Raw genomic sequence first — 20,428 nt, forward strand, 5'->3', positions numbered from 1 at the left:
AGACAAACTCCTGCCAGAAAGAACAAATATTGTTCCCTGAAGACCAACCTTGACTGCCCAATATATAGGGTAAACTCAAAGGCTTACACATAAGAAGGATGCCTCTCTCTATTTTCCTGGCATAAATGCTTCTTTCTCCCCTCAGTGATGCTGTCCTTGAATAACAGAACATCTGTACGAATGTGAAATTACAGGCATACCCCTTCAGAGTGCAGTTTGCATTGTTTTCGGGTTATGTATTATGCAAGTGTACCAGGGAGTAATTCCATGGCACCTTATTTTTGAAAGTGTGACATTTTGAAATCAGATAGGTCTTTCAGGTTCTTTTTTTTTTAAGGTATTCAGTTCTTCAATTCCCCCCAACCCCTTTTGGGCCTAATCCAACACAATGTTTATGAGATTACTTTCAGTTACTCTGACTGGAAGTTCTTTGTATAGAGCCACATCCCTATATACAGCTGTGTGGCAGAGCAAGGGCTCTTCATCCGATTCTCTCTGCCCACAGACATTATTAAAAGGAAGGCTTTGGCTTTCAGCCTCTCCGCAGTGCTTTCCACTCACAGTGACTTCTGGACAAGTAAGAGGAGAAAATGACTACTACACACAGGAAGAAGTTTATTGCCTTAATAGATAAGGCAATGGCTGATGCTGAAACGATGGCACCCGAAGAGCTGGTGTTTTCTTACAAGGGGCTTTTGTATCCAAGTACAGTTTGCAGCCTTGAGACCTTCAAAGCTCTTGAGTCCTTTGAGGCAAGGAGTGACGATGTGTTCCTAGCAGGATACCCCAAGTCTGGTAAATATCATTTGCTTGCTATAAACAGAATAATTCTGAACGGTGGTTTGGGAGAGGGGTGAGAGGGGACATAGATCACACTGTTCAAATGAAATGTCCAAGGACCTGTCCCTGATATGTCAAAGATATGAGGGCCAAAATATGTCACAGTTATCAGGACAAATGATTTGTGATTAGGAAACAATCAATAGTAACCATGAGGGAGTGCTGGTAAGGGGTGGTTTAGTTTCTTCCTCAACAACATTTTCAGGATTAAAATGTCTCCCCCATTAAAAAAAAATGCACCACTCTGCTCTTCCCCTACTTACGCTGGTACCTGCAATATATCTATACCTTTCTTCCATCAGGACTTAGTAGATGAGGAGATTTTATGCCACTGAGCCTCACTCCTTCATTGTGACAATACTAATCTGATATTGCCACATCCATGGCAGTTTTTTTTTAAATAAAAAAGATCATAATAATAGGAAATCACAACCACAAAATCCACTACTGCATCTGCAGTGCACATCCTTCCATGCCACCAGGGGTTTTTTGTTTTTAAAGTCTTTGCCTGGTGTCAAAACGATAATTTTGAGAGGTGGTAATAAGACGTGTGTGATATGTGTACTGTTTCCATTTTTACAATTATTTTATGAATTCATTCATTATATTTATATACTTTTCATAAAAAGAAAAAGTTCCCTAGTACATTAGCACTGATTACTGTTTAATCATTGTAGCCGTGAGGTAAAAACATCACATTCCCTCTCTCCCCTTTTCAGGTACAAACTGGGTTGGTCAGATCCTAACAGATTTAGTATTAACATCTGCAAAGAATAACGAAGACACAAGTAACCTGGATAATGAACAACTGGAAGAATTTCCCTATCTTGAAGTTGGAGATCCAGAGAAGTACCAGGTGGATAAAAATGTGTTTCCTAAGACTGCAGAAAGGGACTCTGCTTTATTCCAGTGAATTCTCTTTTATTAGTGACAGCTTGTATTGTGTGTATAACATGATAAAGATGGCATTGTACCAGGGGATGAACTTTATATATCAATCTAGAAAGATGTTCTTTAATTCCAGAAAGATGCTGAACCATCTGCAACTATACTCTGTACCATTTTCAAAACTTTTCTTCACACAGCTGTTGAGAAAAGCTATCCCAAATGCCCTTAAATTATTTTTCTTGATCATCTTCTCTATCAACAACTTTTAGGTAGCAATCCTGTACACACCCCTGAACTCAATGGGGCTCACTCCTGGGCATACAGTATAGGGTTGCACTTCATGGTTGATTTTGAAAGCTCTGTTTGACTTTCTGTTTGAAATGCTAAACTTTATTTACTTTCTCTCCACCCCATACAATTTACCAAAGAGGATGGCAGATTTACCCTCTCGAAGAGTCATATTTACCCACCTCACTCCTCAAAATCTTCCTGCATCGGTCTTCAAGAACAAAGCCAAGGTGCGTGAGTCTTAATGGTGTGGAGGACTTGGACTGATTTAGTAAATCAGGAAATTCGCGGACATATCTGGAACACTGCAGCAGCATGCAGTGTCTGCATGGAAATTGGCAAAATGCCCGGGGGGGGGGGGGACGACGACACCCAATTTCTTTGCGATTTTGCAAATTTTTCTGTCTGGAGATTCACTTTCTGAAATATGACAACCCTAGATCTATTAACCTCTCTAGTGGCTCATTGTCCATTTTAGAGTTTCAATGACATGGTATGAGGTGTTTCTGTGACAGCCAGTTTTGGTCTGCTGTTGTTGCTTTGCAAGGAGCCTCACTTGGCACCAACCTGTCGACCTTTTCAGTGTTAGGTGAAAACCTTTCCATTTCACCCAGGACTTCATTTAATAACTTAGGTAACCTGGGCTTTTGTTTTTTAAGTGTTTATTTCTAATTTTGAATGAGGTTTGCTTTTGTTGTATACATGTAGATTTTTATTTGTGGCTTTATTTATTTTGTTTTTACATTAGGTCTCCTCCTTCTCCTTTGTATTATTAGTATTTTACTTATGTATTGTAAGCCACAATATGTATTGTAAGAGTTATGGGCATATGCCAACAAATAAGCAACAAATAATATGTAAGAGCATATGCCAACAAATAAGCAACAAAAAATATTTTTATTACAACAGTTTTATCAAAATCAGCTTTGTAAACTTCATAAATATTGGTTGTTTTTTTTACTTATAGATACTGCTGCTCATTAGAAATCCAAAAGATGTGGCCACCTCGTTTTACCATTTTGTCAATCGGTTATCTCCTCTTCCTTCTTACAATACCTGGGATGACTTCTTTACAGCTTTTATGAATGGACAAAGTATGTTCCCTCATTTCCCAACTGAATGCATTGGGCTTTATCTGCAGATAACTATGCAAAGAAAGGCATTGTAGGCCCATCAGAATGACTGCATTAATTTGGATCAATATCACAGTTTGATCAATTTAGTCCAGGGGTAAGGGAACTTTTTGGCCTGGTGGGACAACTCTGGTCCACAACGTGGACCACAACCTGGTTGCTCAACCTGGCCCACAACACCCTGTGGACCAGGTTGGGCAAGTGAGCGGGACACCTACTCAGCCATCTGATGTCACAATCGGTTGTTGTGGGACTGGGAAATGCCTTGCCTGCAAAGCCCCTTTTGGCTAAACCTCACCTTTACGTGCCCTTAAGTCAACAGGGCATGCCTTGACTAAAATGGCCTCAGAGGTGAAAAAGAAAGGCTTGGCAGGCCAAATTTGGCCCACAAAATCCAGAAGACTTTTGCGTCATTGGGTTGGGTTGTATTTCTTATGCTTTGAACTTAGATGACCACCATTCACCGTCAACGCCCCCTCAGGAAATATGGATGCCTTGATTCATATTGGTGTGTTACCACTTCTTCCTCTTATTGTCTGTGTTCTTGCTTGCTTTGTATATGGTGATTATTATATATGGTGGTGGTGGTGGTGATGATGATGATTAAATTTGTATATCACCCATCATCTGTAGATTTCAGGGCAGTTCACAACATAAAAATACAATATAAAAACACAAAATACATGATATAAACGAGAACAAAAAACACAAACCAATGAACATAATAAATGTCCCTCCCCCCCACCCCACCCCACTTCCCACAGACACATTTTCTATCAATATCAGACTCTCCAAGTGTCTCTATTTTCCAGGGACATCTCTGATTTAGAGAAGCTGTCCTGGTTTCTGATTTTATCCCGGAATGTCCCACTTTTCCTTAGGACGTCCCTATTTTCATTGGAGAAATGTTGAAGGGTATGGAATTACCTGACCCACGAGCCATCTGAAGGCAATCCTGTATAGGGAAGCTTTAAAAAAATGTTTAATGTTCTATTATGTTTTTTATATATGTTGGAAGCCGCCAGAAGTGGCTGGGGCAACCCAGTAAGATGTGTGGGGTATAAATAGTAAAAATTATCATTATGGAATGGGACATCCCCATTTTCATCGGAGAAATGTTGGAGGGTATGTAATACTCTGCTACTGCACCTTTGGGTTATTAGTCATGCTCATTATGTTACAGTATTTTTTTAAAGGAAAGAAACAGGGATAGGATTCATACTTCGTTTGACCCCATGCACATTTCAGCCACCAGTCGTTGTCTTTAATTCCAGATGTTCAGAAAGCAGAGGCTGGGAATCTTTTTTTATCTCAAGGTCAGCCTTACAGGGGTCACAAGCCAGTGTTTGGAGAGGCCAGAGGCCAGGGCGAGAAATGTAAATTCAACCTTTGTACAGTAAACTGATCATTACACAAACACACCCCTTTGTTCTCTACCCAGACAAGCAAAATGTGTGGGCAGAGCTGGTGAACATATTCCAGTCAGACAATGACAATTCAAAAGAGGGTGTGAAGCAGGACCAGAGAGGGGTGTATAGCTTGAGGAGAATGATGTGTGGCTGTGGAAAAATGTGGTGTTTGAAGGGTCCTGAGGGCCAGATATACAGGCTGACTTAAATGATGCTCCTCCTTCTACACCAGGGTAAGAGGGCATCTCTTTCGCAGGGCCCTTGGTTAGGAAATGCCAGGCCTGCAGATTCTCCACATATATTAAGGAGCATCTAGGGGAAAACTTAGTTTGGCCATGCTTTCAAATTGCATGCTGTCTCAGGGTGAAACAGAAGCCAAAGAGGTGGCACCCCTGCAGGTACCCCACTCACCACAGTGCCTCTGGAGAAGTGGCGCTGATTTCAAGTGAAATTTCATAAGAACTCACCAGAAACCAGTGTCTTCCCTGCCACCATTGGGGGCACTGCCTTTTTTGGCTTCCTAGGGTGGCGCAGGGGCAGGGTAGCGTGGCAACACATTCCCTTTCCACCTCAGATGGCAAAAGGGGTCACTGTCCTCTGTGTATGGAGCTATGAAGAAAGGATTGATTTGCTGTGCCTAATGATATAACATCTACACCTGATAAGCAAGCCTCATTATATTCAGAAGGCACAGGAATGTTTTGATCCTCAGCTAACCAGCCTTGTATTTCTATCTTTCCTTGCAGTGGTCTGGGGCTCTTATTTTGACTTTGTTTTTGAATGGAATAAGCACGCTGACGACGCAAATGTCATGGCAATCACATATGAGGAGCTGAAGGAGGCAAGTGCTTTGCTGTGTGGAGGATGCCCCGCACTTTTGGCAAGGGGCATTGCTGAATCCTGGCTCATGTGGCTATAAATAGTCAAGACAACGATGCCTAATGGTCGGCTCAACTGGAATACAGTACAGTGGTACCCTCAGTTACGAACTTAATCCTTTCCGGAGGTCTGTTCTTAATCCGAAACCATTCTTAACATGAGGTGTGCTTTTGCTAATGGGGCCTCCCACTGCTGCCATGCCACTGCCCGCTTGACTTCCGCTCGCATCCCAGGGCAAAGTTCGCTACCAGAAGCACCTACTTCTGGATTAGCGGAGCTCATTACCCGAAGTGTTCGTAAGGAGGACAGTACATCACCCGAGGTTCCACTGTACTTGAACCAGTCAAAATAATAATAATAATAATAATAATAATAATAATACTAATACTAATACTAATACTAATACTAATACTAATACTAATACTAATACTAATAATTTATTTGTACCCCACCCATCTGGGCGGCTTCCAACAAATATTAACATACATTAAAATATCACAGATTAAAAACTTCACCAAACAGGGCTGCCTTCAGGTATTACTTCAAAATGTATGTGTCCTTCTTTATAGAGATGGTTCTAGCATAAAATAATTATAATCTTTGAGTGATATGTGATCGAATGACCAGTAAAGGCCTTAGAATCACAGCACGCTGCCTTATATTGTGTCGGATGATTGTTCTTTGGGCTCTCAAATTTCAGCGGCGCCCTGAGTGACACTAAAATTTGGTGCCCCCGCTTCTCACACTTCATTCTGCAGCACTTTTTTAACCCAATCATTCTACAGCATTGTTGTGGTGCCCCCTGCAGCGTGGCACCCAGTGCGACCACACCAGTCACCCCACCCTAAAAATGCTGACTGACCGTGCCTCTCCAGGGTTTCAGCCAAGAAGCATTTCTCAGCCCTACCTGGTGATTCCCAGGATTGAACCTGGGACAGATTCTCTGCTGTTGAGCTATTGGCCCTTCTTTCCTTCTGTCCCTCCTTCCACAAAGTGCCTTGGTAGTTCCTACATCCTATGGTTCCTGGCAAAGCCTTCCAAGAAACCGCAGAATTGTACCTTCCATGCCTGTACATTGTAGATCCCACTCATTCTGCTCTTTTCAAAGTAACACATTCAGCAATGACTGCATTTTTGACAATTCCTCCAGAAACAATTAATACTTAACGTTGCGTATTTTACTTTCCTTGCTTCAGAATAGACCTTTGGGAGTGAAACGGATAAGTGAATTCTTTGACTTGCAGCTAACTGATGACGAGATTCAAGGGGTTGTGGACAGAAGCAGTTTCAAAGCTATGAAGGAAAACGCTGGGAAAACCCATGGCGCATTTGGTGATATTCTATTCCGCAAAGGTAAACTTCAAAGACAATATTAATGCTCCACTAGAGTTTAAAAATAGCTGCAAGCATATAATTGCATGTCTAGGGGCTCCGGGTGCCTGGATTGTTGATAAAACTGCATTTCAGTCAAAGGCAGTGCAGGAGGGAAATAGATGGGTCAGGGAGAGAAGCCTTTCTCCCTATCAACACTGGAACTGCTGTGGCAGTCTGATAAGAAAGAGGGTGGGTAAGAGGGAGCAGTTCTCCAACTCAGCTTAAAATCCAAGCCGGAGAAGAATTTTGGGGACCACAACATTCCCCTTATGTTGAAGGCAAGTCGGTGATGAAAGGTTGGTTGATGAGTTTCATATGCGAAAGTAAGGAAGCGTGGACTCTGGAAGCATCACTAAGAGCACATCTCCTGATCTAAGGAACAGAATGGCTTGGTGGCCTCATTGTGACATTAGAAGTGGTAGTCATTTATTGAGGCTCCATCTGCAATACATATTTAAGTCAGTATTATACCACTTTACACCGCCATGGTTTCCCCAAAGAATTATGGGAGCTGTGGTTTGTAAAGGGCACTGGAAGTGGTTAGGAGAGCCTTTCTCCTCACAGAGCTACAGGTCTCAGAGTGGTTTAATGTTCAACCCCTCTCTTCAGGAAACTCTGGGATTTGAAGCTCTTCTTTTTAGTTCAGAGTATTGCCCAGTCTTCTCTTCCCATTTTTTTGAGGAAGACACATCAGTGAGCAGATTTGGTTTTCGAAAGCAATAGCACACCAGTGGATAGGGGGAAAATGAGAGCCAGCATGGTATAGTGGCTAAGAGCGGTGGACTTGTAATGTGGTGACCCGGGTTTGTATCTCTACTCCTCCACATGCAGCTGCTGGGTGACCTTGGGTTAGTCACACTTCTTTGAAGTCTCTCAGCCCCACTCATCTCACGGAGTGTTTGTTGTGGGAGAGGAAGGAAGGGAAAGGAGAATGTTAGCCGCTTTGAGACTCCTTTGGGTAGTGATAAAGCGGGATATCATATCCAAACTCTTCTTATTAGAGCACCCTAAATCTGGAATTGCAGGAGAAGTTGTCAACTGATCAAAACATATTGCTTGAGGATATTATTATTAATGAAATCTACTCTGTTCAGGTGGCGTTAGTGACTGGAAGAATCATTTCAGTGAAGAGCACAACCAAAAAATGGATGCAACATTTGAAGAACGCTTGGGTGGAACAGAATTGGGAGGAAAGTTAAAATATGGGGTGTATTGCAAGGCTTGAAGTCTTGACCCAGGACCCCCTCGATCCTAGAGCTAACCTTGTTTAAACTGAGCATAATGAGGGGAGTGCCAAAGTTCAAAATGTTATGTCTGTATCTAGTAGAGATGTGCAACCCCCATCTTTTTGTATAGAGGCATTTACAAATTGCATTCAACAGTGTCTAGTCTTTGTACCTGTGTACACAATAGTTCAGCCATACAAATCAAGAAGTGTGCACTCTTTCACACAAACATTTGTAAATGTGAGGCTGTACCCTTTTCAGTGTAATGTGTGGACTGTCTTTTGTTACTTTGTGAACATATTGTTATGGATTTAGGGTAAACCATGGAAGTTGATAAATGCTAGGTTTTTTGGTTATTTGTGATATGAAAGGAGAATGCAAGCTGCAAAGGAACTCATGGGCTGGTTTAGGCAAACAAACCTGCTAACATGACAAAAAGGTGTTGATGGACCATTGGGGAGAGGAATCCTTTAGCCTGGGGAGTGAGCTGTTACCAAGGTGATGGGGTGTGTTTGAGGGGACAGGAAGAGAGAGTTTTTGAGCAAGGGTTGCTGGGAGAAAGAAGGAGGAATAAAGGGCTGAGATCCATCTTTGGAGGGTGCTGGCTATGCTGCTGCCTCTTAGAAGGACTATGCCGTAAGATCTGGACTCCCTACATGCAGACTGAAGGGGTAAATAGGTGAATAAACCATATTTCTTAAAGCACAACAGTCTGCGCCATGTCTTCTATTTTCCAAAGGGAAACAGACCCTGTGTGTGTGCCTGGCACCCCATGGGCTCTTGCCACCACTTTTGTAGCACTGCTATACAAGTCAAGAAGTGCACTCTCTTTCACACAAACACTTGTACATGTGAGGTGTACCCTTTTACGTGTAATGTGTGAGCTGTCTTTTGCGAGCATATGTTGTTTCATTTCATTCTTGCTTTGTAAGGTCATTTCATTTCATGAATGAAGATTTGCTTGTGTTTTCCAGTGATTTTTTTTTAATGTAATAAAAATCTTTATTTAATATTTTCAAAATTACAAAACCAAATATAACAATGAAAACAAAAACAAATCAACACATAAGCAAACAAACAAACAAACAAACAAACAAACAAACAAACAATAAACAATAAATAATAATACTCAATGAATATATTAACAAACTCAAAATCTAACTTTAAAGGTATTATTTGGTTCGCTTTCTTTTGTTTTAGACGATTAGCTAGAGTTTTTGTTGGTCTTTCTCCCTGTTCCCAATATATTTGTCTTAGACTTAGTAGGCTAAACTCAATTTTTTGAGCTAATATATTATTCAGTTCTAATGTTTGTTGTATTCTTTCATATGTAATCTTAGACGGGTTTTTTGCCATATCGCCCCATAGTGTTTTTAAAGAACTTTTTAGATTATTTTCTTTTAATCTTTGCATCTTGACCTTGTTGGCAGAGAAAGATATTATCTTCCCTCTGATGTAAGCTTTATATCCTTCCCATTCCATCAGTCTTGATGTTGAAGAATTGGAGTTATTTTTAAAATATATTTGCGTTTCTTGGGTTATATATTGAATGATTTTTTTTTCATTTAATAATGATATATTAAGATACCATCTCCTCATACCTTCTTGGGTTTTAACTAAATTATATTCTAGTATTACTGCTGAGTGATCAGCTATAATGGGAATATCGATGTCACATCAACTAGTAAAAGGATGTAGTGATGCTGATGTTAGAAAGAAATCAATTCTATGATGGGTATTATGATTTCCTGCAAAATATGTATATGATTTCTCCTTAGGGTGATGCAATCTCCATGAATCCACTAAATTCCAATGTATCGTATAGTTATTAATTGTCTTTCTAACCCTCGTCTTTTTTTCTAGCTATTGAGGTGGTATCCATCTGTGGATCTAAAATTTCATTAAAGTCTCCACCCATTATCAAGTGCTGGTATGATAGAGAGCTTAATCTCTTAAAGCAGTTGTGAATAAACTTATGATCATCAGTGTTTGGGGCATAGATATTTACTATTGCTATTTCTGTCCCCTCTGTTTTAATTACAATTATTAAGCAACTACCATCTTCCTCTCTTATTATTTCTTGTATTTCATAAGGCCAGCCTTTCCTAAATAAAATTGTGACTCCCCTAGCATTTCCGTCTAAGTTTGTTGAAAGAACTTCTTTTACCCATTGACATTTCCAAGTTTGAGCCCCTTGTTCCGTCAAATGTGTTTCCTGCAATAGACCTATATCAGCCTTTAATGACTGTAGATATTTTAGTGTTAGGATTTGTTTTTTCTTTTCCTTTAACCCCTTGACATTCATACTTATAATTCTCATTATAACTTTAGTATATAGGTTTTCTTGTCATCTATTGTATCTTTAGCAAAATTGTTTGGAAGGCTTAATATAAACCAAATATACTAGCAATTATTATCGCTCCAACCTGAGTCATATATTAACCATGCTTATATTTAACATATGGATTATGAACATATATGATTAATTAACATTCTTGCAAATCTAAATATATATAAGACGGACTCTACCCATTATATCTATATACACACTGAAATTGACTTTAAGTATTCCCAATCAAATAATTATTATTTGAAAGTATTCAAAGATGGAAATAGAGAGAAAAGAGAGAAAGGTGGAAAGTAGTTCTATCAACAGTAAAAAGGATTCTGAAAGATATATACCAATAACCAATAATTAATAATATAATATCAGCACTTAAAATATCAGTAAAAACAAGCAAGCAAACAAAACAAAACAAAACAAAAAAATCTACTTAATACACTCAACAATAAAACAAAAATAAAGAACAAAAAGAACAAAAAAAAGAGGAGAAAAAAACAACCAAATGTATGACTTCCGCTCTGTAGGAGACGCAGACATTCACCCTTTTGAGCTCCTAGGTTCACATATATAATATTCAGGAGCTTTTTAACCTGTCACATAAGGAACACTTTATATACATAAGAAAACCACATATATTACTTAGTTCGATACTTATTAAATCACATATCAATATTCCCATGGACTTTCAACTTTCATAATGATGTTTATTGTACCACCACCATTATTAAATAACTAATATATCTGGGGTTGCTTAACTCTATACCGAGGAAGCTTTGTTCAGAGACTGAATTAGCATGAGTCAGCAGTTCTTCAATCAGGAAAGCCAAGTCAATAGAGATCTTCAAAATGGAGGGCGGCTGCCCCGCCCTTTTCCAGTCAAGTAGGCTCTTTATCCACATTTATTGCTTGTAGATAGGATACCGCGTTATCATGATTTTGAAAACGGCTTTCTTGGTTCTCAGTGGGAAACTCTTAACAGCACTGATCTCCATCCTTAAATCAAGCTGTTGTAGCTCCAAAATTTCCTTTAAACAGTTCGCAATATATTCAATTGCCTGAATTCCTTCAGGTGGACGGTTTTTAAAACGTATAAGTTTAAGATTGTTCCTTCTAAGTTCAGATTCCAATTGGAGTAGGCGTTTGTCAGTCTGGTTTTGAGCAGCAAATGAAACTTTTTCCAAGACATTAACACGCTGTTCAATTATTTTTGCTAATCTCTCTGGTGTTAAGTGCCATCTATAGACCAATTTCATCATATTCTCTTTGATTCCTGAACAAGCTGTGAATCTCATATTAATATTCCAGTGATTTGAATGGCAAAGTCCAGGGCCGTAGCTAGGGGGTGGTGAGGAAGGCCCCCACCAGGGGCGCAGGTGAGGGCCCCCCCCACAGAATTGGCTTAAAAATAAATATGTCCATAAATATGTCTATAAATAAAAATATTGATTATTGCCTCATTGTTGGGCTGACAAAAAAGAACGATGTGACGACAGGATGGTTTCCACGGGAAGGCAACCACGAGCAGTGCCTGTGGGCTCCCTTTTATTGATTATTTTACATGGCAGTTAAAGATTAACCTTTAGGCACAGTCTCACGGACCACAAAAGGAAAAACCTCTCCCACAGGTGGGGTATTCACTCCATATATGGTAATACTCCTGCCCTGGGCTCCTTAGGTGACACCCCCAAACTCCTCCCAGGACATCTTCATTGCGTACATGCCTTTCCTCATGCCTCTCCCTGATGTGCCCATCCTGCTAATCACCTCATGATCCTCCAGTACTTTTCCAGCTATTCCTTTGTTCTCCTGCTCTAGCTGAGTACATGTTTCCCAACCTGGTGCCCACCATCAGTGTGGCTTGCCAGCACTGCTTTTTCCAACCTTTGCCAATCTTTACAGAATTGACGTGGCTTGCCAGCGCCAATCTGACCACAATCCCCACACCTCATAAAAAAGGGTTTTAAATAGAGAGGGGGGCAGGTTGGAGGAGAGGCAGAAACAGTGCTGTCAAGTATCCCGTTTTCCCCAGGATTCGTCCTTATTTCGAGCAGTTTCCCACTGCTCTCCCTTATTTTTTCATTTCCCTTAAATTTCCCATTTTTAATGGAAGCAGCTCCTCCCCTGCTGGCCAGGGACTGGGTGGGAAGACCTCGCCTACTTGGAGAGAAATGCCTCAGCCCTCAAAGCAAGTGGGAGCTGTTTCCCGTCCTTACAGGGGGGTGTAAGCCCCTATCCGTTGCCGCCGAGCCCCTCAGCCGGCCAATAGGGTTAGCTGGCAGGCGGATCCTGGCTGCCTTTGAGCAGCTGCTGCTTCCTGTCCTGTTTTGATGGGATCAGACAAGAAGACGATGGGGCTCCATCGCGCGGAGCACATGGCTACCCTCCTCTTTGCTGGCTGCCCTCCTCTTTGCTCCGCTCCGAGCCCGCTTGGAGTTTACATTGCTGCTCCGCCCACTTTTGCTTCTGGCTCCGCCCACCACTGACATGTGACTGTTCCCGGGATAGGTGAGACTGCCGATCCCTTATTTTCAAATCTGAAACTTGACAGCTATGGGCAGAAAGAATAACTAATTTGTCCGTGACTAGGGGCTGTGGGGCTCAATCTGGATGGTTCTGCCAGGGGCGCAAGATCACCTAGCTATGGCTCTGGCAAAGTCCCAGGGAGCCTATAGTGTTTACAGTTCTGAACATAACTGTATGAAGTCTGCAGGGATTGAGGGCAGGGCATCAAAATTTCAGTCAAATAGGGCCAAGGGTTTGTTTTGTTTTGTTTTCGTGCCAGGCACTTTACAGTTGAAACATTTTAAAATGTTTCTGCTGCTAGATCTTCTTGTTTGCATGAAACTCACAAGGAATGTTGAGGTGCCCTTGAGGAAAATCTCTCCAGGCATGCGTCTGGCATCTTCATTAGACAGCTTTCAGAGAATGCTGCAGATGCAACTCTTTACCCTGGCTTTTGACCCTTGAGGTGTATGTTTTTAGGATCCACCTTACTTTTATGGTTGAACCTATAAACAATCCAGTTTCCCAAAAACATGTAGCCAAAACACAAAGCTGTCTGTGCATAAACATGAAGAGATTGGTTAAAATATCAAATGGAAATGCATTATATTAGGGGAAATTGCTTGCAAAAATGTGTAGACAGTCAAATGTGCATACAAAAATGTGCATGTTTGGATAGATGCACACAAAGCCTTATCTCTTAGAACATAGGGGTATTTAAAGGCCTATGACTGCACTTTCATTTTGATATAGAATCTGTTGTCAAGGTTTTATTATAGGCATTGGCCCATAATGTGTACTTTCCTCTTCTTAATCATTTATTATATGCTCACAGACCCATTTATCTTCCAAACCGTTTAACAGTGATGCAACAAGTGCAAAGATCAAACATGTTTGATTTGGTCTTTCTAGGCATGGCAAACAAATTAAATGATTCAGAATCTCAAACGAAAGCTCATTGAGATGTGAACTAGATGTCAACAGGTAGGTAGCCGTGTTGGTCTGCCATAGTCAAAACAAAATAAAAAATAAAAAAATTCCTTCCAGTAGCGCCTTAGAGACCAACTAAGTTTGTTCTTGGTATGAGCTTTTGTGTGCATGCACACAAAAGCTCATACCCAGAACAAACTTAGTTGGTCTCTAAGGTGCTACTGGAAGGAATTTTTTTTAAATTTTGTTTAGATGTCAATACTGTGCAGTAAGTACAGGGTTGTTTGATGTGGGGTTGTTTTTTTTTTATAATTACACAAATTGTCACTGCAAGGCTCCCAATCTGGATCAGGATCCTAGCATGACAGTAGTGGTGGTGGTGGTGGGGGGGGGCTGGGCAGCAACAGTAATCCTTTCACTGTACACTGATCCAAATTGGGAGAGCCACACCCACAATTTGCAAAGGGAACAAAATTCCATTAAAATGGATCAAAGTTGTTTTAACAAATGCAAATTGCCAAATATGAGGGCAGGAGTGCAGGGAGAGGGTTTAATAATAATAATAATAATAATAATAATAATAATAATAATAATAATAATTTATTATGTCTACCCCGCCCATCTGGCTGGGTTTCCCCAGCCACTCAGGGCGGCTTCCAACATATATTAAAATACATTGAAATGTCACAGATTAAAAACTTCCCTAAACAGGGCTGCCTTCAGGTATTTTCTAAATGTCAGATAGTTGTTTATCTCTTTGACCTCTGATGGGAGGGCATTCCACAGGGCGGGCGCCACTACCGAGAAGGCCCTCTGCCTGGTTCCCTATAGGTTTGCTTCTTGCAGTGAGGGAACTGCCAGAAGGCCCTCGGCGTTGGACTGGGCCAAACGATGGGGGTGGAGACGCTCCTTCAGGTATACAGGACTGAGGCTGTTTAATGTATCTCAGACCCACAACATAGTGTATGTGTATTGAATTCAAGCAGTCCACCCCTGACACTTGGCTTCTGAATTGGATTGCCTCTCCTCCCCAGTGCTGGCAATTTGTGTAAAAACCTCCAAAGCAAACTACATTTACAGGCACAACCCATGACAGTGTACAATGCAGTGGAATTACCATAGAACTTTTGTTGATTTTGGATATTAGGTTGTAACTCGACCCATGATCAAGCATGCCTACTGAAGACGTATTTGCTGTCAAGGAGCTGTCAAGTGAGCCAGGTCAACCACAGGGCAGGCACATACATGGGAGACACGGAATGCAATTAACTTTTTAGCCATAGAAAATAACAACACAGTAGAGTCCTCTGGTTCGTCTTAATCCAGCTGAGATGTTGCTGAAACTGACCACTAGCTCCGCCCTCCGCCCTCTAGCCTTTCACTCTGGATCCCTCACAAGCAGACGAAGGCTGTGTCAAGGGGGTGAGCGAGGAGTCTGCCTGGTCCGTTGCTCAGCAACTTGCAGGATTCTCCTCAAGCGGGGTGTCAGAGGAGGAGGAGAACCAGCGGACTGGGACTGTCCTGATGCTGTGTAGCCTCTGACTCTTCTCTGCCTGAGTCTGCACTCACACTGTGACTCTCAGCCTCTCAGCCTGTCCTGGAAGGCCCTCCTTCTGACCCCCCTTGATCGCTCAAACTCCCTGCTTCTAGCACCTCCCAGCTAGTCCCTTCTGCAGACTGATCTTTAGTGTTTCACCACACCATTGATGTGGGATCTGAGTCATCTTTTGTGTCCTCCCTGGGGGGCTCTTGGGTGGGCGGCTCCCACCACTCTTTGTCATCTAGCCATTCCTTGACATTTGTTTCCCTGGACTTTAAGGAGATAAACCTGTTTTGAATCTAGCTGTGCTTGTGGTGTGTTGTAAATCGTGCTATTTATATTACACCGCAGGGGCGTACCCAGGATCAAAACTGGGGGGGGGGGGCAAGCCATGGTCGTTCAGGTTGTGACATTTCAGCACGGAAAGGCGAATGAAACCAAAATTTTAGGGAAATTATATATAATTATAGCAGTGCTTTATTACAGTAGTTATTACAATTATTTGCTTGAATTTTTTAATTTTTATTCTAGTTACATGTCTTATACCAGGGGTGGCCAACTCCCAAGAGACTGTGATCTACTTTCAGCAGTGATCTACCCCCGTTTTTTTGGGTTCAGCTCAAAGTTGTTGACCTTTTTGGGGGATGAGGAATGCCCTGCCCCGTTTTTTATGTTTTATGGGTTCAGTTCGTTTTTAGATTACTGACCATATTATGTAAACAGCAAACAAAAACAGCTTCAAAAAACAGAACCCCCCCCAAACAGAAAGCCCCCAAATGGCCGAAAAACTCAGTTTCCTAGGATCCTCAGCCATCGCAACTCACCATGCAAGGGAACTATTTCCAAAGCTCTTTGCAAGGATCAGCCGGCGCAACACACACACACACACACACACACACACACACGCAGTGGCCGGCTGCAGAGCTCAATTGTTATTTAGATTTTGGGAGGGGGAGAAAGACCAGTAGTTGAGCTTTTTAGGAGAACTTTTTTTCCTTTTAGGCTGCCGATAACCATTTAATTATTATTATTATTTGCTTCTAGAGGGGGGCAGCTGCCCCCTCCTGCCCCCCCTTCGGTACGCCCATGTTACACCGTGTCTTAGGCTCCTTTAGAGGGAAGAACAATATATAAATACAATAAGTTAAATAATAAATAACAAAATGAAGTCAAGGAAACCAAGGTGCACATATTCACCCATTTGGATCCAACTCCCCAAATTACAATTTAACCAGGGCCTTTTTTTTCAGCTGGAACTCACTGGAACTCATATCTGGCACCTCTCATTGCCATTATAAGAGAACAAGGGAGACGCTCATGGTGAGTTCCGGCATCTTTTTTCCTAGAAAAATAGCACTGGATATAACCAAAAATGCTGATATGTTTCATAGAAATGTGATTTATGGCTCCAGTGTCTTTATTTCTAGAGGCTCCCTTGTCTGAGTGGAGGGAATTCCAGAGCACCTTTGGAGGACTGGGCTCTGCCACTGGAGACTAAAGGCCAAACCACACATGTTCTTAATGGCGCCACTTGCAGTGCATGATTTCTCTCTCCCAAATAGCCAGCTGTCGGGCTATGGGGGGTGTGGGGTGGGGCGGCCTCCACCATTCCTCTGCAGTCCACTCTCTGACACCAGCATAGGGGTCCTCATTTGGATTGGGGCCCTGGCTTGAGGATGGTGGTAGGCAGTTCCCCCCCTTTGCTCTTGCTACAGTCCTCATCCAGATCAGCTCCTTTGCACCTGAAATTCGCAAGAGAAAAAGCATTCCCACTCGCTTCAGTGGCAACTTTCAACCATCCCTAGAAATTGCAGGTGCAGGAGGGTCAGATCAGGACCATTGGAGTGGGGGCAAATAGAAAAAAACAACAGTTCCCATCTCTCATGCTGTCTGACTCAGAACCACCACACTTAACTATTTCTGAAAGAAGATAAAACCCCAATGAACGCAAGAACAAACAATGGGATTAACATAATTTATAGTATTTGCCCTACCCCCATTATCTCCGGAATAACAGTTATTTATTTATTTTTCATTTACAGGTGGTGAAAAGGCATATCAGGCATAGAGACAAGCATTCGGACAGGGAACGCCCAGGGTTTTGTTCAAGGGATGAAACTTCCCCTTTAAAATCATGTTTGTTCTAAGCCAGCCGCTTAATCCCTTCCTTCTCTGCACTTAATGTTTATTTAGTTAGTTGTTTCGCAAGATTTATATACTGATTGAATGTTGAGAAACCCAAGAGGCTTAGAAAAATCTACATTTTTAAAAAAATAAAGTGGTTTACTTAAGAAATTGTGTGCTTGTGTTGAGTTTTCCATTAACCACTCAGAGCAAAAAAGCTTCTGCTGACTTTGTCATTTGAACCTGTTGCTGATGTGAATATTTATTTCCTATTTATTTATATACCGGTATTTATTTTTGTGTTCTCGAAGCTACTAACAGTGTTCTCGAAGCTACTAACATGAGTTTGGCCAAACTGCGAGAGGCAGTGAAGGATAGGCGTGCCTGGCGTGCTCTGGTCCATGGGGTCACGAAGAGTCGGACACGACTGAATGACTGAACAACAACAACATTTATTTTTCCTCCAATGAGCCCAAGGTGGCTCTGCTCCACTTCATTTACCCCCCCCCTCAACCCTGAGAAGTAAGGTTAGGGAGAGAAACAGTGACCAGCCCAAGGTTGCCCAGTGAGCTTCATAGCTTAGCAGGGATTTGAAATCTGGTCTCTCACGTCCTAGTCTGACACTCTAACCACTACACTACACTGCCTCTAGAATCTCTCCACCCTCAATCCAAGGCCAAGCATGTTTGCTTTGTCTGTCATTAATTAGACAATGGAAGATAAGAAGTTGGAGATTGGGGTGGGATTTGCAGTGCACACTCAAACCTCAGCCTCTTTCAGCATTGTGCATTGATATGATGCAGAGGTGAGCTACCTATGCCTTGTGGGAGATGTGCGGCACCCCTACATCTCCTTTGGTGCAGGCTCCTCAAATTCTCCTTGCCTTGCACATACTGCCTCTGCCATTCTTGAAAAGTGCCATCACTACAGCAAAAGGTTTCTGAGACAGCAATGGATTCCTGCATGCACACAGGCCAGGCACAGATAGCAGAGGTCAGAGTGACCTTTCTGAATGCTTTCTCCCCCCCCCCCCGCAAAAGAGTGGAAAAACATCAAGTTTGCTGATGACACTGAATTGTTCAAGGTTGTTAAAACACAAAAGAGATTATCAAGAGCTCTGAAAGGACCTCACCAAACTGAGTGAATGGTCAGTAGAACGGCAGTCCGACGTAAACAAGTGTAAAGTGACGCATGTTGGAGCAAAAGACCTTAATTTCACCCTTGCACTCATGGGGTCTGAACTAGGGGTGACGGACCAGAAGCAAGACCTTGGGGTCATAGTAGATAGCTGGATGAAGATGTCGACCCAGTGAAGATGTCGGCCTCAGTGTGCAGTAGCTGTGAAAAAGGCACATTCTGTGCTAGGGATCATTAGGAAAGGAATTGAATATCATAATGCCAATATCATAATGCCATTGTAGAAATCTATGGTGCAACTGCATTTGTATTATTGTGTGTACAGTTCTGGTTGCCTCAATTAAAAAAGGATTATTGTAGAGTTGTGAAAGGTGCAGAAAACAACGACGAATGATTCCCTATGAATAAAGGTTGCAGCGCTTGGGACTTTTCAGTTTAGAGATAATATGTGTAAGAAACGACATGATAGAAGTTTATAAACCTATGCATGGAGAGCACCACAGTAATACTCATGTTGAGCTACATCTAAGACCCTTCTAATTCTGTTTCCCATTTTACAAATAGAAAGCACAGAGGTGGAAAGTCTCTAATTTAGCAGTTGCCAACATGGCGCCACCCAGATCTTGTTAGTCTCCAATTTGCATCAGCCCAGCCAGCAAGGCCAATTGCCCAACAACAACTGGAGGGCACCATCTTGACTACCCCTGCTATACATGCCCACTTAAAAGTCAACCCAGTTGTTTTCATTGGGGCTTATTTCCATCAGATAAGTGCTTATAGGTCTGCAGCCTAAACCGCTTATGAAAACTTCCTTTCCTAATACAGTCATACCTTGGTTTTCTAACACAATGTGTTCCGGAAGTCTGTTCAAGCTCCGAAATCAAAGCATGGTTTCTGATTGGCTGAAGGAAGCTCCTGCAGCCAATTGGAAGCTGTGGAAGCCCTGTCGAACATTTGGCTTCCAAAAATAGTTCGAAAACTGGAACTCTCACTTCTGGGTTACGATCATTCGGGAGCCAAAACTTTCGGGAACTAAGCTGTTCGAAAATCAAGGTACGACTGTACTTTCTTCATATATGTATGCTACTTGTGTGACTTGACATGTAGGCTGCCGTTGAGACCAGCTACTTGATTTATACACTTTTAGTGCTTGCTTTGTCCATATGCCACCGTTGGAATCTGGGTTGTGTGCAAGGTTGACCTGTGTTGGCCTGGATATATTATTATATTATATTATTATATTATTATATTATTTGGTGGCAGGAAATTGTAAACACAAGCAATATCTATGCACCATTCTATGAGCAATCTATGAGATGATCCTCATTACTTCTTGAATATCAGATGGTTTCTCCTGGTGCTAAAAGGGGTGCAGACCATGGCAAATGAAGAATAGGGTCTAAGGAAAGTTGGTGGGTGATTTTGCAAATCCGAGGTACCAACGCATGTGCAGAGTGGCTTTCTGATTGTATTTAGTAACCATAGCTCAAAAAAATTGCACAAATATAGAAGAGGCGCTTGTGGTCTCATGGTGGAAAAAGAGAGGAACGGATCTCTAGCAGTAGCTATCTGAGAAACACACTCAGTGAAAGAAGTTGAAGAAAATGGAAAAAGTAAGGGTCAAAAAATCCTAAAAGAGAAAGAGAAAAGAAGGAGGCAAGCATTGTGGAATGCAAAAATAAAAGGGGAAAGAGAGAAGAGCCAAATGGGAATAACTGGTTTGGGCATGTTTTTGGGGCTGATCATGCTGCTTTCTCATTTTTTCTCGGGCTGCCTGTAGGCTGCAACATCTTGAACAAGCAAGGCAACAAGTA

General features: G+C 41.8%; 1 protein-coding gene across 1 annotated transcript; it reads left to right on the forward strand.

The window, feature by feature from the left end:
* The first annotated feature begins 586 nt into the window (after positions 1 to 586).
* On the forward strand, positions 587 to 8,612 carry LOC117043943 (sulfotransferase 6B1-like). Its single transcript, XM_033144211.1, has 7 exons — positions 587 to 795; positions 1,560 to 1,696; positions 2,157 to 2,246; positions 2,984 to 3,110; positions 5,305 to 5,399; positions 6,634 to 6,790; positions 7,906 to 8,612. Exons 1-7 carry the CDS (start codon positions 591 to 593, stop codon positions 8,034 to 8,036), a joined length of 942 nt encoding a protein of 313 aa, XP_033000102.1. The 5' UTR covers positions 587 to 590; the 3' UTR covers positions 8,037 to 8,612.
* The last annotated feature ends 11,816 nt before the right edge of the window (positions 8,613 to 20,428 follow it).

The sequence above is a fragment of the Lacerta agilis genome, chromosome 3 (assembly GCF_009819535.1).
Source record: "Lacerta agilis isolate rLacAgi1 chromosome 3, rLacAgi1.pri, whole genome shotgun sequence".
In the NCBI taxonomy this organism is placed as follows: Eukaryota; Metazoa; Chordata; class Lepidosauria; order Squamata; family Lacertidae; genus Lacerta; species Lacerta agilis.

What these genes read in the sequence shown, in the direction of transcription:
- LOC117043943 (XM_033144211.1), top strand. Translation starts at nt 591, where the DNA reads ATGACTACTACACACAGGAAGAAGTTTATTGCCTTAATAGATAAGGCA. An exon ending in GAGATCCAGAGAAGTACCAG is followed by an intron (nt 1,697 to 2,156) that starts GTGGATAAAAAT and finishes AATTTACCAAAG; the next exon opens with AGGATGGCAGATTTACCCTC. An exon ending in TGATATTCTATTCCGCAAAG is followed by an intron (nt 6,791 to 7,905) that starts GTAAACTTCAAA and finishes TACTCTGTTCAG; the next exon opens with GTGGCGTTAGTGACTGGAAG.